We start from the raw sequence: 14,684 nt of genomic DNA, 5'->3' as shown, positions 1-14,684 counted from the left end.
GCCCTGCAAATATGTGTCTGTGCAAAAGTCACTTGATTTCAAACACACAATTTTCCACTTTATTTTTTTTTTCCACTTTAAATATCCAGGAAATGTGAAAGTCACTCAGTCATGTCTGACTCTTTGCAACCCCATGGACTATATCAGTTCAGTTCAGTTCAGTTCAGTCGCTCAGTCATGTCCAACAATTTGTGACCCCATGAATCACAGCACGCCAGGCCTCCCTGTCCATCACCAACTCCTGGAGTTCACCCAAACCTATGTCCATCGAGTCGGTGATGCCATCCAGCCATCTCATTCTCTGTCTTCCCCGTCTCCTCCGGCCCCAAATCCCTCCCCGCATCAGAGTCTTTTGCAGTTAGTCAACTTGTCTCATGAGGTGGCCAAAGTATTGGAGTTTCAGCTTTAGCATCAGTCCTTCCAATTAACACCCAGGATTGATCTCCTCCAGAATGCACTGTTTAGATCTCCTTGCAGTCCAAGGGACTTTCAAGAGTCTTCTCCAGCACCACAGTTCAAAAGCATCAATTCTCCGGTGATCAGATTTCTTCACAGTACAACTCTCACATCCATACATGACCACGGGAAAAACCATAGCCTTGACTAGATGGACCTTGGTTGGCAAAGTAATGCCCCTGATTTTTAATATGCTATCTAGGTTGGTCATAACTTTCCTTCCAAGGAGTAAGCGTCTTAATTTCATGGCTGCAAACAGCATCCGCAGTGATTTTGGAGCCCCAAAAAATAAAGTCTGACACTGTTTCCACTGTTTCCCCATCTATTTCCCATGAAGTGATGGGACCAGATGCCAATATTTTTGTTTTTTGAATGTTGAGCTTCAAGTCAACCTTTTGACTCTCTTCTTTCACTTTCATCAAGAGGCTTTTGAGTTCTTCTTCACTTTCTGCCATAAGGGTGGTGTCATCTGCAAATCTGAGGTTGTTGATATTTCTCCCGGCAATCTTGATTCCAGCTTGTGCTTCTTCCAGCCCAGCGTTCCTCATGATGTACTCTGCATATAAGTTAAATAAGCAGGGTTACAATATACAACCTTGCTGCTAAGTCACTTCAGTTGTGTCCGACTCTGTGCGACCCCATAGACGGAAGCCCACCATGCTCCCCTGTCCCTGGGATTCTCCAGGCAAGAACACGGGAGTGGGTTGCCATTTCCTTCTCCAATGTGTGAAAGTGAAAACGAAGTCGCTCAGTCGTGTCCGACCCACAGCGACACAACCTTGGTGTATTCCTTTTCGTATTTGGAACTAGTCTGTTATTCCATGTCCAGTTCTAACTGTTGCTTCCTGACCTGCATATAGTTTTCTCAAGAGGCAGGTCAGGTGGTCTGGTATTCCCATCTCTTTCAGAATTTTCCATGGTTTATTGTGATCCACACAGTCAAAGGCTTTGGCATAGTCAATGAAGCAGAAATAGATGTTTTTTTGGAACTCTCTTGCTTTCTCCATGATCCAGCAGATGTTGGCAATTTAATCTCTGGTTCCTCTGCCTTTTCTAAAACCTTCTTGAACATCTGGAAGTTCACGGGTCACATATTGCTGAAGTCTGGCTTGGAGAATTTTGAGCATGACTTTACTAGCATGTGAGATGAGTTCAATTGTGTAGTAGTTTGAGTATTCTTTGGCATTGCCTTTCTTTGGGATTGGAATGAAATCTCCAGGCCAGAATACTGGAATTGGTAGCCTTTCCCTTCTCTAGGGAATCTTCCCAAACCAGGGACTGAACCCAGAACTTCATCATTTCAGGTAGATTCTTTCTCAGCTACCAGGGAAACCCCAGGCAACTGTGCCTTTATGAGGACAGGTGTTCATCAGAGGCAATTCTGATGAGGATTCAATAGAGATGCATTCAGGCATCCATGAGAGAGAGAGAGAAAAAAAAGACTAAACAACCATGGGAGAGGAGACAGGGGACATGATCTTCCCTTGTCCTCTTAGATGCAATTAAGACTACATGCCTCTTCGTGTCTGCATATGCAAGGAGTCATGTTTTTCAAGCCAATTGAAAGGACTTGTTTGCATAGATAAAGTTTTGTGTATTTGCAGTTATTGGAAAATTATTCTTAAGCAGGAATCATAGTTCCCTGACCAGGGATGGAACCTGCCCCCCCCGCCCCCCCTGCTGTGGATCAGCAAGAAGATCCAAGTTTTACTGAATAATGGACAGTTGAATTCCTTTGTGAGCATTTGAATTAGTCGGCCTCTTGACTTAGTCCTTTTTCAAAGTGTGTTATTATTAAAATCAATTATATAGGAATTGGAGTTTTCTACCCTCCACCCTATGTAATAATGAGTGAGTGTTAGCTAATGTTGCTGCTGCTGCTGCTAAGTCGCTTCAGTCGTGTCCAATGCTGTGCGACCCCATAGACGGCAGCCTACCAGGCTCTCCCGTCCCTGGGATTCTCCAGGCAAGAACACTGGAGTGGGTTGCCATTTCCTTCTCTGATGCATGAAAGTGAAAGGTGAAAGTGAAGTCACTCAGTCATGTCTGACTCTTAACAACCGCATGGACTGTAGCCTACCAGGCTCCTCCATCCATGGGATTCTCCAGGCAAGCATAATGGAGTCAGGTGCCATTGTCTTCTCCATTAGCTAATGTTAGGTTGGAAACAAAAGCGAGCACAACAGTGGAAAATCTCAGACCAGCATTTCTCAACGTGTGGGCATGACTGAGAGAAATGTTACAATCTCTGCAGGTGTCTTGATTTTTCCTTTCCCTGATGGCAACAGACTAGAGAAAAATTCACTTGTGCAATGATGTACAAACTTGTACTGTCATGCACATCATAAAGAATGTGTGTTCTGTAAGATTCCTCCTTGTCCACGCTTTGGTCTGAATTCGGTAAATACAGATTTAATGCCAACAGGTGCCTAAGCTTCAGAATTCAGCAGGAAGCAGACAGACTCAGCACAGCATCCAGTAAGCTGTCTTCCTGTGAAAGAACACAAATATGTATTAATACAAGAAGCAAGAAATTGCCACATAAATCCTTGTTTATACGTTGCAGGATGAGGAGTAAGCAAAGATGGGAACTTAGAGTGTGTTTCAGGTCCTGCTTTGGAAAGAAGGAATATTTTCACAGAGAAGTTTTTGAGTGATGCTCTTGAGTATAGTTGGAGGAGTGAGTTTAGTTTGTATCTGTGAGAAGAACACAATTCGACTTGAGAACAGAGAATGCAAATGTGTTTTCAACGGTCACCTTGGTTGGGTGTACCTCTCAAAATTCTACAAGTGTGTTCACTTTTTTAAAAGGTTTTATTTTTTTTTTTAATAGGATCCGTGCTTTAACACTTTATATACACGGTTGCATATTTGCTTCTGTTTCATCCTTTGGTTTTTTGCCTCCAAGGCGTGTGTGATCCTACCTCCCCAACCATGGCTCAAACCCACATTGAAGGGTCCTCACCTCTGGACCATCAAGGAAGTCCCTTGAAGTGCATTCACTTTGATAAGGCATTCCACTTAAAAGAATTATGAGACAATTCATACAGACAAAAAGTGTTAACTGGTTTGTTGATTGTGGTGTTGAAACATTTAGAAATAAATTTAACAGTCTCATAGTTGTTTCAGATTCATAGTGGAAAATGTAGGAAATGGGATTCGTAAATGGGTTCTCTGTGAATCAACACAATCTGTAAAATTATTACTGTTTGAAATAAACAGAAAGATGATGCTCTTTATATTTTAATTCTCACATATGTGTAAAGCAAACAACGTCTCTCCAGTTTGTTTGTGTGTTTGTGCAATGATGAGAAAGCATGCATATGTATATAGAAATGCTATAAAAATTTGTTGTGTTTTTTACATTGCTTTGTTAGTTTCTGCTTAAGCAAAGTGAATCAGTTATCCATATCCATATATCAATTTTTTTTTTCAGATCTTCCCATTGGGTCACCTCAGAGCATTGAGTAGATGGGAGTTCCCTGTGCTGTACAGTAGGTTCTCTGTAGTTCTCTATTTTATGTGTGGCAACAATAGTATCAAAAGAAAGAAGAAGAGAAAGATGCTGGGAAAGACTGAGGGCAGAAGGAGAAGGATTTGACCGGGGAAGAGAGAGCTGAATGATATCACCACCTCAGTGGACACGACTTTGAGCAAACTCCAGGAGATAGCAAGTCAGTTCAGTCACTCAGCCGTGTCCGACTCTTTGCAACTCCATGAACCGCAGCGTGCCAGGCCTGTCCATCACCAACTCCAGGAGTTTACTCAGACTCATGTCCATCGAGTCGGTGATGCCATTCAACCATCTCATCCTCTGCTGTCCCCTTCTCCTCCTGTCCTCAATCTTTCCCAGCATCAGGATCTTTTCAAATGAGTCGGTTCTTCGCATCAGGTGGCCAAAAGTATTGGAGTTTCAGCTTCAACATCAGTCCTTCCAATGAACACCCAGGACTGATCTCCTTTAGGATGGACTGGTTGGATCTCCTTGCAGTCCAAGGGACTGTCAAGAGTCTTCTCCAACACCATGGTTCAAAAGCATCAATTTTTCAACGTTCAGCTTTCTTTATAGTCTAGTCCTCTTCTCTAGTCAAGGAGATAGAAAAGGAGAGGGAAACCCAGTGTGCTACAGTCCATGGGGTCACAAAGGGTTGCACACAACTTAGGGCCTGAACAACAGTAGTATATATTATGTCAGTCCCAATCTCCCAATCCATCCCATCCTCCCCTTCTCCCATGGTACCCATATGTCTGCGTCTCTATGTCTGCTCTGGATTTCAGTTTATCTGTAACAGTTCTCTAGAATCCACATACGTGGGTTAAAAGACAATACTTGTTTTCCTGTTTTTAACCTACTACACTCTTTCTGACGGTCTGTAGGTCCACCCACTTCTCTGCAGATGACGAAATAGTGTTCCATAGTGTATATCCTGTATTTTTTCCTTGGAAATACCATGAGCAGAGGAGCCGAGTGGGCTACAGTCCATGGGGTCACAAAGAGTCAGATGCCTTAGCAAGTAAACAATCACAAAAGTACTGACATCTTTTTCCATTCCTCTGTTGATGAACATATTGCTGGCTTCTATGTTATCACTATTGTTCATAGTGCTGCTAAGCAGTGGCATGCATGTACATTTTGGAATTATGGTTTTCTGTGGGTTTAGTGGCTCAGATGGTTAAGAATCCACCTGCCATGTGGGAGACCTGGGTTCGATTCCTAGATAGGGATGATCCCCTGAATGAAGGCATGGCAGCCCACTCCAGTATTCTTGCCTGGAGAATTCGCATGGACAGAGGAGCCTGGTGGGGTACAGTTCATGGGGTCGCAAAGAGTTGGACATGACTGAGGGACTAAACACAGCACACCTGGGCTTATAGAGTTTAAAGAAATCTGTCAGAGGTACCTAATTCTGTTTAAAGAATTAAGTAGCAAATTAGAATGGAAAAAAACTTTACTATGAACTCACAGGGTCCCAAGATTTGAAAACAACCTAGCAAATGGACCACCACCATTACCACATATGATCATGTGTTTATGGATGGCTTTCTCTAAATTTAGTGATGTTTCTTCTAACTTTTCTATTAAATATACTAGGCCTGCAAGTTAAGCAACAGTCTTCTCCATTTCTTATATAGGCAAATGATATTAGAAATGTTTGGATTTATCACATATTAATTTTTATAACCCGTCGTGCATGTAATGTGTACATTTTTGTCAGGAGTATTAATTCCAAAAGCGTTTATCTGATTATAGCCTCCTCATAGTCTGTATCTTTTGACTTTGTGGTGATAACCCATTTTTTATTAATATAGTTGTCACACATACACATAGTCACACACATGTATATTTGAGTATATATCTGTATGTGTATATATGAGTGGATATACCTATACACACATAAATACATATATGTGTATATGATATTTCAGAGTTGTTGACTTGTTCATGACAGGTCTTGTACTTCACAGTTTCTTAACAGAGTCACCCCATTCCTCTGTGTTCAGTTGCCTCTGTGTGTATCCACCCATCAGTCCAGCATTCCCAGACGTCCTGTGATGATCATAGTCAGAACTTCAACTGCATACACTGGGCTATGCAAGTGAGAATTTAAAACTTTCCTTGACCTCTGTTACTTCCAACTAAGCCAGGGAAACTTTCATTCCTGGTACCTTTGACATTGGCCAGCTGTAGCTCATTTGGAGGCCAAGTCTCTGTAGGAACTTAAACATTAATTCTGCTACATGTCACTTAGGTTTAGTTTTATTTTGCCACCTCTTAAGCTGAATCTCTATGCTTTGGCCCAACTATTAAAAATAAAAAGTCATATATCCTGAGAAAAAAGAGATCATGGCATCTGGTCCCATCACTTAATAACAAATAGATGGGGAGACACTGGAAACAGTGACAGACTTTATTTTTGGGGACTCCAAAATCACTGAAGGTGGTGACTGCAGCCATGAAATTGAAAGATGCTTACTCCTTGGAAGAAAAGTTATGACCAACCTAGATACCATATTAAAAAGAAGAGACATTACTTTGCCAACCAAGGTCCATCTAGTCAAGGCTATGGCTTTTCCAGTGGTCATGCATGGATGTGAGAGTTGGTCTATAAAGAAAACTGGGAGCCAAAGGATTGGTGCTTCTGAACTGTGGTGTTGGAGAAGACCCTTGAGAGTCCCTTGGACTGCAAGGAGATCCAACCAGCCCATCCTAAAAGAAATCAGTCCTGAATATTCATTACAAGGACTGATGCTAAAGCTGAAACTCCAATAATTTGGCCACCTGATGTGAAGAGCTGACTCATTTGGAAAGACCCTGATGCTGGGAAAGATTGAAGGCAGGAAGAGAAGGGGACGACAGAGGATGAGGGATTGGATGGCATCACCAACTCAGTGGACATGAGTTTGTGTGGACTCTGAGGGTTGGTGATGGACAGGAAGGCCTGGCGTGCTACAGTCCACAGAGTCGCGAAGAGTCATACATGACTGAGTGACTGAACTGAACTGAGCTGTAGCTCATTGGAGGTCAAGTCTCTGCAGGAACTAAAACATTAATTCTGTTACATATCACTTAGGTCTACTTTTATTCTGCCAGCTCTTAAGCTGCTTTGGCTCAACCCTTGAAATAAGTCCTGTATCCTGAGGCTGCTAGATGTTGTAGGTTGTAAACCCCACGAGCAGCATGGGGAGCCGAGCAGTGTGCCCCATCTGTGACAGTGGACGAAAAACACTAACATCCCCTGCTCTTTGAAGTATAAGAGGATGGAAGACCACCTTTAGATGCTGTGAACAGTTGTGACTCCTTTCTGACCTGTCAATCATCTTGTTTCTGTAGAGACTTCATTGACTGCATGGTCCTATGAACTAACCAAGGCTCAGTGTCTGCCGACCTTGGATTCGTAGTGATCCAAAAGGTAAGAAACATCAGCCCTTCGGCTCCATTGTAAACGTTCTTGTGCTGTCAGGAAACCCACTGATCCTGTTGTGGCCCATAGCATCTTAGCCTTTCTCCCCATGAAGCTCAGAGAGTGGAATACCTGTTTCTTTCCTAATAATGAAGAAGATGCTTTCTAGGGACATCTTTCTTGACCAGACTGTCCCCTTCCCTACAGTGAGAGGATCCTGAACCCTGTCCTCTGTCTCATGAAGACTTAGTCTTTTTTACTCTCTCCCCTGGACACCGCCAGGACATCTCTATTTATTCCATAAGTATCTTTAATGGAGCGGATATCCATTTAAAGGCATATGTTTCTGGATAAATTTAAGGTGCATCTTTTAAAAAAGGAGATTTTCTCTACAGATACACATAAGTCAGGTGTGCATTAAACCAATTTAATTATATTCTCAGGAATCAAATACCACCAGACAGAATGTGATTTACAGACCAGGAGATTTGAGACGGGAAAGACAGCGTAAGTGTGAAGAGAGAAGGATCATGTTAATCAGGAACCAGGAAAGTAGTCTTCATGTAGTTGATCTTGATTCCACGGAGACAAGGGCCTGTGTGATCTCACGGACTCTTTCTGTAGGTGAGTAAAATAGAGTCAAAGGTTTAGGAGAGTCGACTGTATGACAGCTGACGGGGACGAGCCTCAGGCAGTAGGCTGTCCATGGTACAGCAGCTGGTAGCTGATCCAATGTACAGAATGCTGGTGGATGTCAATATTCCACATCTCTCTGATGTACGTGGGGGTCCATGTGGAATTTTCCCCAGGAAGTGCATAAGGGGTGGCGTTTCCCAGCTGGGTCAATTCTAGGAGCTACAATTTCGAATTGCCTGTTCAGGGTTGTGATTGGAGCACTTGCCTCTGATGCTGAAAGTTCTGTCTTTTCAGTCTTCAAGAATCAATTTTTTAGTTTTCATTTTATATTGGACTATATTTGATTGACAATGCTATATTAGTGTCAGGAGTTCAGCAAATCGATTAATTTACATGTACACAAGGTGAAAGTGAAGTCACTCAGTCATGTCCGACTCTTTGCGATCCCATGGACTGTAGTCTACCAGGCTTCTCTGTCCATGGGATTTTCCAGGCAAGAGTACTGAAGCAGGTTGCCATTTCCTTCGCCAGGGGATCTTCCTGACCCAGGGATCGAACCCAGGTCTCCTGCATTGCAGGCAGACGCTTTTACCCTCTGAGCCACTAGGGAAGCCCCAATATGTACATGTATAAACATCTATTCTTTTTCAGATTCCTTTCCTAGGTAGCTTTCTACAGAGTACTGCAGATAGTTCTCTGTGATATATAGAGACCTTGTTGTCTATCCACCCTATAGATCATAGTTGCATCTCCTAACCCCAAACTCCCCATCCTTCTCTTCCCCAGCCTTCTTCCCCTCGAAAACCAGAAGTCTCTTCTCCATGTTACTGAGTCTGTTTTGTAAATAAGTTCCTCCATGTCATGTTTCAGATGCCACATATAAGTGATATCATGTGATATTTATCTTTCCCTTTTGAATTGCCTCACTTGGTATGGCAATCTCTAGGTCCATGTTGGTGCAAATTCATGATTTCATTTTTTATGACTGAGTAATATTCCACTGACTATATGCCCTGCATCTTTCTTATCACACTCACTAAGAAGCTAGAGTTTTTCTTTGATTTTTGTCTTTCATTTTTTTCTTCAACAGAAAATTAGAAGCAACATTTTACATGAGATCAGTGACAATTTCTGAAGCTGTCTTAGTTTAGAAAGTTTAAAGATCTCACTTTGAGAAAATCTTCTGAAGGGGAATATAATTGAAATGCATGCTTCAGACACATGGTTAGAAGTCCGTTAGGTTCTGTCAGAAACATGTGTGATTAAACGCTAGTCTTGCAGAAAGCGTGAGCTCTCTCTAATCCAAGTTCTCCTGGAGGAGGGATGTGTGTGGACAACCATGAGGTCAGGTCTGATGGGAATACTAATTAGTTTATACCCACTTGTGGCCATTTCTGCTTCTCTCTGATGACTCTGGTCTGCAAGATTCCTGCAGGATACGGCTTTCTCACCAAAGCTGCTCAGAATTAATCAAGCAACCCACTTGCAATGTAATATGGCTCCAGAGAAGAGAAATAAACTAATGTAACAATAAAAATTCTCTAGTGATAGAATGTAAGTTGTTGGGACAAAAAACCATTACCTACAAAATGTGACAGGTATGAAATCATCATGTGTCTCTATTGATTTATTTAATGCAGCAACGTTAATAACAGATGTTTTTCACTTACCCCGAGGCTACTTTGAAATGCGTAGTTTTCCTCAGGGAAGCTAGTCATCTGGGGGAAGATGAAAAGGACAGGAAATAAAGATTCACAGGTTACTACCATTCCAAAGGATTTACAAGGGTGTTTTTGCTTTTTAAAGTAAGAGATTATGGAAAAGATTATTTCTGGAGAAAGAAATTTTAAATAAGTTGATTTGTTTACTAATAGAATATTTACCTATCAGGTGAATGATATATTTAGGAAAACATATAATTCTATTACCATTTTCGATGAAATTCACAACATTTTCCTCTTCAATCCCTTTCTCTTGCGTCAGCTCCTTGAACTTCTGCAAGCCTTCCTCTCCAATATTTAGTTTAACTGAAAAATACCACGCAGAAAACAGAATTTTAACCTCTTAGATCCCAGAAAATTTTCTCAGTGCAGGAAAAGTAGTTGAGTGTGCAAGACAGATCTTCACTTGTTACAAATTAAGCCTCAAACAATTTGTGTTTCCCATGACACAGATATCTGCTGTCTGTCTTAAGCATTAATTTCTGTCCAACTGTGCAACTAGATCCCCAGCAGTATCAGTAACAGGACCCTTAAAGACTCACAGTAGCTCAATGAATTTGGGGCCCATCCATCAGAGTAAGGAAATGACCTGCTCCTTGACCAGCTTCCCAGTATCTGTAGCTGCCAGTCGGGTCATGTTCTGGACCCAGATAAATAGGAAACAGGGTTCTCCCCTGACAGAGAGACGTGTTCACCACGTCACACGTCATTAATGGGACATAAACTATTGTGCAATAATACACTGTTCTACCCTATCCCTTTCCTGGAGTAGACACCTGATATCCTGCTGCTTCACATACTCTCCTACCTCTCAGTGCTTCTGTGTGCTTATTTGGGGGTGTTATCAGTGTTCATAAAAACAATGGATTTGAAAATTTGAAAGGGATGAAGTTTTATTATAATAGTTTTTGTTCCAAGGCTTAGAGAGTATTGAGAAACTAGTATCAACTGAGGGAATTGAGAGTAGCCTCATTTTAGCCATGGCTTGACATTAATTGAGGTGTTTAAAAAAAAACCAACAACAACTAGAAACCAAAAAAACATTGTAATTTTCCTCCCATTAAAATTTTTAAAAAAATTAAGCTGTTTTTAGTAAAATTCAGCTTATTTCGAAATTTCCACAGGTGAGAATTATTTTTAAATTCCTAATGATCTGATCCCCATACCCCTACAAGCTCCTTTTTCCTGGTAGATTACTTTCTGGAGTCCTAACTCCATGAACGTAAAGAACTAGGACCCTGTAGATTGAGTCATGGATATAGTCACCATATACTGATTTTATGGACAAAAATACAGAAGAAGGAAATGTTGCATGATCGTGTCCACGTGAGCAGGAGGTTGTCATACGTACCAAATAGTCCGGTGAGTGCTGTCTTCTTGCCGTGTTCATCCACGTTGATGTTATGTGCTACTAGAATGTTTCCGGATGCATGCGTAACCTCAAATACATTTTTACCCTCATCTGTGAGAGAAAGAGAAAGATGCATATATACAACCCTGCCTTAATGTATTGTCAGTTGGATGTATTGTGACATTTTGAGGGGCAATGGTACCTGCGATATAGATCTGTGTCTCACTCCACGGGTAAGCTGAATGCTATGGTTGTTATGGCAGCAAGCGAAACAGAGAAGACTTCTATTCCGAAATTTTCTAACAGTTGATTGGATACTGTAGTATCCAATTAAGTTGTAGTCAAATAGGTACCCTTCAGGCCCCGTAAAATTAGAAATATATTTTGGAGCTGTTATAAAGAACCTAGAGATATAAATGTTAGCCAGCAACCCCATGGCTTTCAACAGAAGCTGCCTTGAAGATTGAACTCAGGATCATTTCTTTGGATTTATTCATCCACTGAGCCTCGGATGGATTGAGATGTTTTAAGATTTTCTTTTAAGTGAATGATACTGATGTGCATACTTTAGACTCAGGAGACATCAATTCATAAGCCTATTGTAAATGATCTATGGAAACCATATGAAATACAGGTCTCCATGTGCTATATCACTGGGTAACACTCATAAATGAGTGGAGACCTCCAAGATGTTTGTTTGAACCCTTGTCTCGTGACAAAATAAAGTGCTTGGAGATCTGAGGGACAGGAGCATGCTCACTTCTCTGACTGTTCGTAGGAGTATAATTCAGCTGTGTGGGATTACTGAAGGAAGTTGTGCCAAGATTTCCACCCGACCATACTCTGACCAGTGAAATACTCATACTTACACTCAACAGCATAAGTGCCATCATCTTGCTTTATTCCTGTGACGTGTTTATATTCCCATTTTCCCTTGTGTCTTAAAAACAAAACACATTCAAGCAGGCTGATTAAAGTCACGAAAAAAATTTTGATATAAAATTAGGATTTTCTTTGTTTCTCTACAAAGATTAAGTGTGATGTGTAAGCTTAGTGCCTGTAATAATGTGACCTTCAAAAGAGAGGAAACATGTTCTCTGAGGACAAGTCACTATCAAGTGACAAAAAGGTCTATTAAATCTGAGCCGTAGTTCCAAAGATAAACCTCAAATACAGGGTAAATCATATTAAGGCAGAATATGGAAGAATCTAGAATTTTAGAAAAATAAAAGAATACTTGTTTTTAAAAAATACTTAGTGTAAATAGTTGTGGTCATCACGACAGACCTTGGGTGTTCTCATAACCTGGGCAATGATTGATTAAATAATACAATAGGAAAAAAAATATTAGGAACACTTAGGAAAAGAAATATTTAATTTTATGAAGACACACACTCTTCTTCCATCCCAGAAGGAATGGGATTAAACACTGAAAGACACAAATGGGGGGACCGGACTCAGGGCATAACAATATAAGCCTATGTGTGCTTGTGTGTTTCCTAAGACACAAATGTTAAGACCTATATATGCACAAGGAAACACACACGCACACATATGCTTATATTGTTATGCCCTGAGTCCAGTCCCCCCATACTGGTAGAATAAGACACTCGCATCATTGCAAAAGTAAGAATGGGGTTTATTTCTAGCTCGAGCTAGGGCTCATGCCTCCTCCAGCGCAGTGGAGTGTGGACAAGAGCCCTGAGCCCAGGTCACATCAGTTTTATAGTCTCAGATTACATAAGCACCTATTTTTGTTCAAAAGATCAAGCTGGCAGAAGCTCATTGACCAGTTTATGCGCCCGCGTGGGGTTTTTCTTGGGGATTTCCCTTTTTCCTCTGATTGGCCTGATTTTTGGCGCTGGCGGGACTTTTCTAGGGAGGAGTTTCTTAATTTTGGCGCCAGCGGGATTTTATTAGGGAGGAGTTTCTGTGAACTTAGCCTCCACCCTGTCTCCAGGAAATCGAAACATGGGCCTAAGGAAGGTCTCAGGCCTATCATGGCTACTCAGATGTTAGGGCTCCTAACAATATAATGTAAGGAGATTGTATATGTGTCCCTCTTTCTTTTAATGAGTTGATGCTAGTGGAGCTTCTGGAACACCCCTCCCTCAAGCCAAAGCTCCAGGACATTCCCTGGAGGCTCACAGGCGAATTGCACCCCCAGCTCAGAGACCCTGCTCAGCCCCACAACTCAGGGCGTCATTCTCTCAACGCATCCAGAGAGCTCCCTGCAGACGGGGAAGACACACCCTCCCCGAGGCTCGGGGTTTGCGTGTGTTTTCCTTCTGGGTGATTTTTACTTACTTGACATAGAAGTAGAAGTCTACTGTGCCCTGTTCATCATCAAACAGAAGTTTGTGGAAGTAAACTCTGAATGGCCCGTTGGGCTTGATCTTCTCCAGGTTGCTGGATGCAATGTACACGGTTCTCCATTGCCCTGAAAGCTGACAGCAAAATTCCCCTTCAAACGTGTAGTCCTTCTCTTTTTCTTTCATCCAGCCTCTTTAGGCATGAGTTTCCCATCCGTCATGCAAATCAGAGACATAATCAAAATGGACTGGACAAAGTAGGGTTTATAAAATACGGTAAAAGTGAAATTAGAGTGAAAGAAGCAATTGAGACATTTCTGAGAGAGCTTGGCCTCTGATGTCAAATACAGGATCTCGAATCCAACAGCTGTTTGGCTGGTCCGCTTTCTCTGTTACTCAAGCAGAAAAAATGCACAAGAGGAGACTAGTACACAGTAGAGATGAGACAGGCATGAAGCAGAACAGGGATAGAGCCAGTAAATGGAGCAACATTGGAAATGGAGGGAGATGGCCCACATTACGGATTCACGATGACAAACTCACAAAAGGAACACATACACACACAGACACACTCCAAGACCTCCCCCCAAGACCAGACCATCCCTGGTACCTCTGAGAGACTTGGCTGAGCTTCCTCTTCTTGGGCAGCACAAACCGCACCAAGTAGTAAACTCAGGAACAGGACCTTCATCTTGATGCTCCCGTTGTCTTTCTTCTGTCGAGGATGAGGGTGTCCCAGTAGCTGGAGAGGATGGAAACTGGTGCCACTTTTATAGGACTGATATGCTGGCGTGATGTGTCATGAACCAATGGTTATTCTTCCCAAGACCAAGGTTACACAGAACTCATCTTCAGTATCCTGTTTGGCAGGAGCCATCTTTTATGTCATTTTGTCATTTTTATAATGACAATTGTTTTAGGAGAAGCTTGAGGGAATCTAGACATTTGACCTTTAGAGTGAATGAGAACTCACAAAACACATCCGCTATTTCAAGGTCAGGAATATTTATTTTCCTTTATATCCTGAGATCAAACTGGGATGTGCTGTCCAAGGTACATATCCCCCACTCCTGTATTGTTTCCGTAACATTTAGATAGTTTAAAATATTTTTTTCTAAAATTAAATTGAGTGTGTCATTTAATAAACTGAAAGATATTTCCCACGAGACTATTGGAAAGCCTCCTATTTCTCTGGGGTGACAAATATGTCAAAACAGAGTCTTTGTCACTTCCTCCAGCCTCACAGCAGACTCTGTCCTTCTTATAACTAAGAGGAGGACATGATCAGTGCTCCTTAACCTCATGC

General features: G+C 41.7%; 1 protein-coding gene across 1 annotated transcript; it reads right to left on the bottom strand.

Moving 5' to 3' along the window:
* Nucleotides 1-9,704: 9,704 nt before the first annotated feature.
* LOC148773016 (odorant-binding protein-like) lies at nucleotides 9,705-14,069 on the bottom strand. Its single transcript, XM_088834374.1, has 6 exons — nucleotides 13,989-14,069; nucleotides 13,374-13,513; nucleotides 11,936-12,006; nucleotides 11,067-11,177; nucleotides 9,923-10,021; nucleotides 9,705-9,712 (listed from the first exon to the last, which is right to left on the bottom strand). The coding sequence occupies exons 1-6, from the start codon at nucleotides 14,067-14,069 to the stop codon at nucleotides 9,705-9,707; spliced, it is 510 nt and encodes a 169-aa protein (XP_088690500.1).
* Nucleotides 14,070-14,684: the final 615 nt, after the last annotated feature.

The sequence above is a fragment of the Moschus berezovskii genome, chromosome Y (assembly GCF_049115385.1).
Source record: "Moschus berezovskii isolate FMDL1 chromosome Y, NW_MosBer_1.0, whole genome shotgun sequence".
Taxonomy (NCBI): domain Eukaryota; kingdom Metazoa; phylum Chordata; class Mammalia; order Artiodactyla; family Moschidae; genus Moschus; species Moschus berezovskii.
This window is presented reverse-complemented; position numbering and strand designations above follow the sequence as displayed.

Coding starts and splice junctions, on each gene's coding strand:
- LOC148773016 (XM_088834374.1), bottom strand. CDS start 14,069: ATGAAGGTCCTGTTCCTGAGTTTACTACTTGGTGCGGTTTGTGCTGCC. Junction 13,514..13,988: donor CTCAGCCAAGTCTCTCAGAG/GTACCAGGGATG, acceptor TTTTGCTGTCAG/CTTTCAGGGCAATGGAGAAC. Junction 11,178..11,935: donor TGGCACTTATGCTGTTGAGT/GTAAGTATGAGT, acceptor TTTCTCTCACAG/ATGAGGGTAAAAATGTATTT.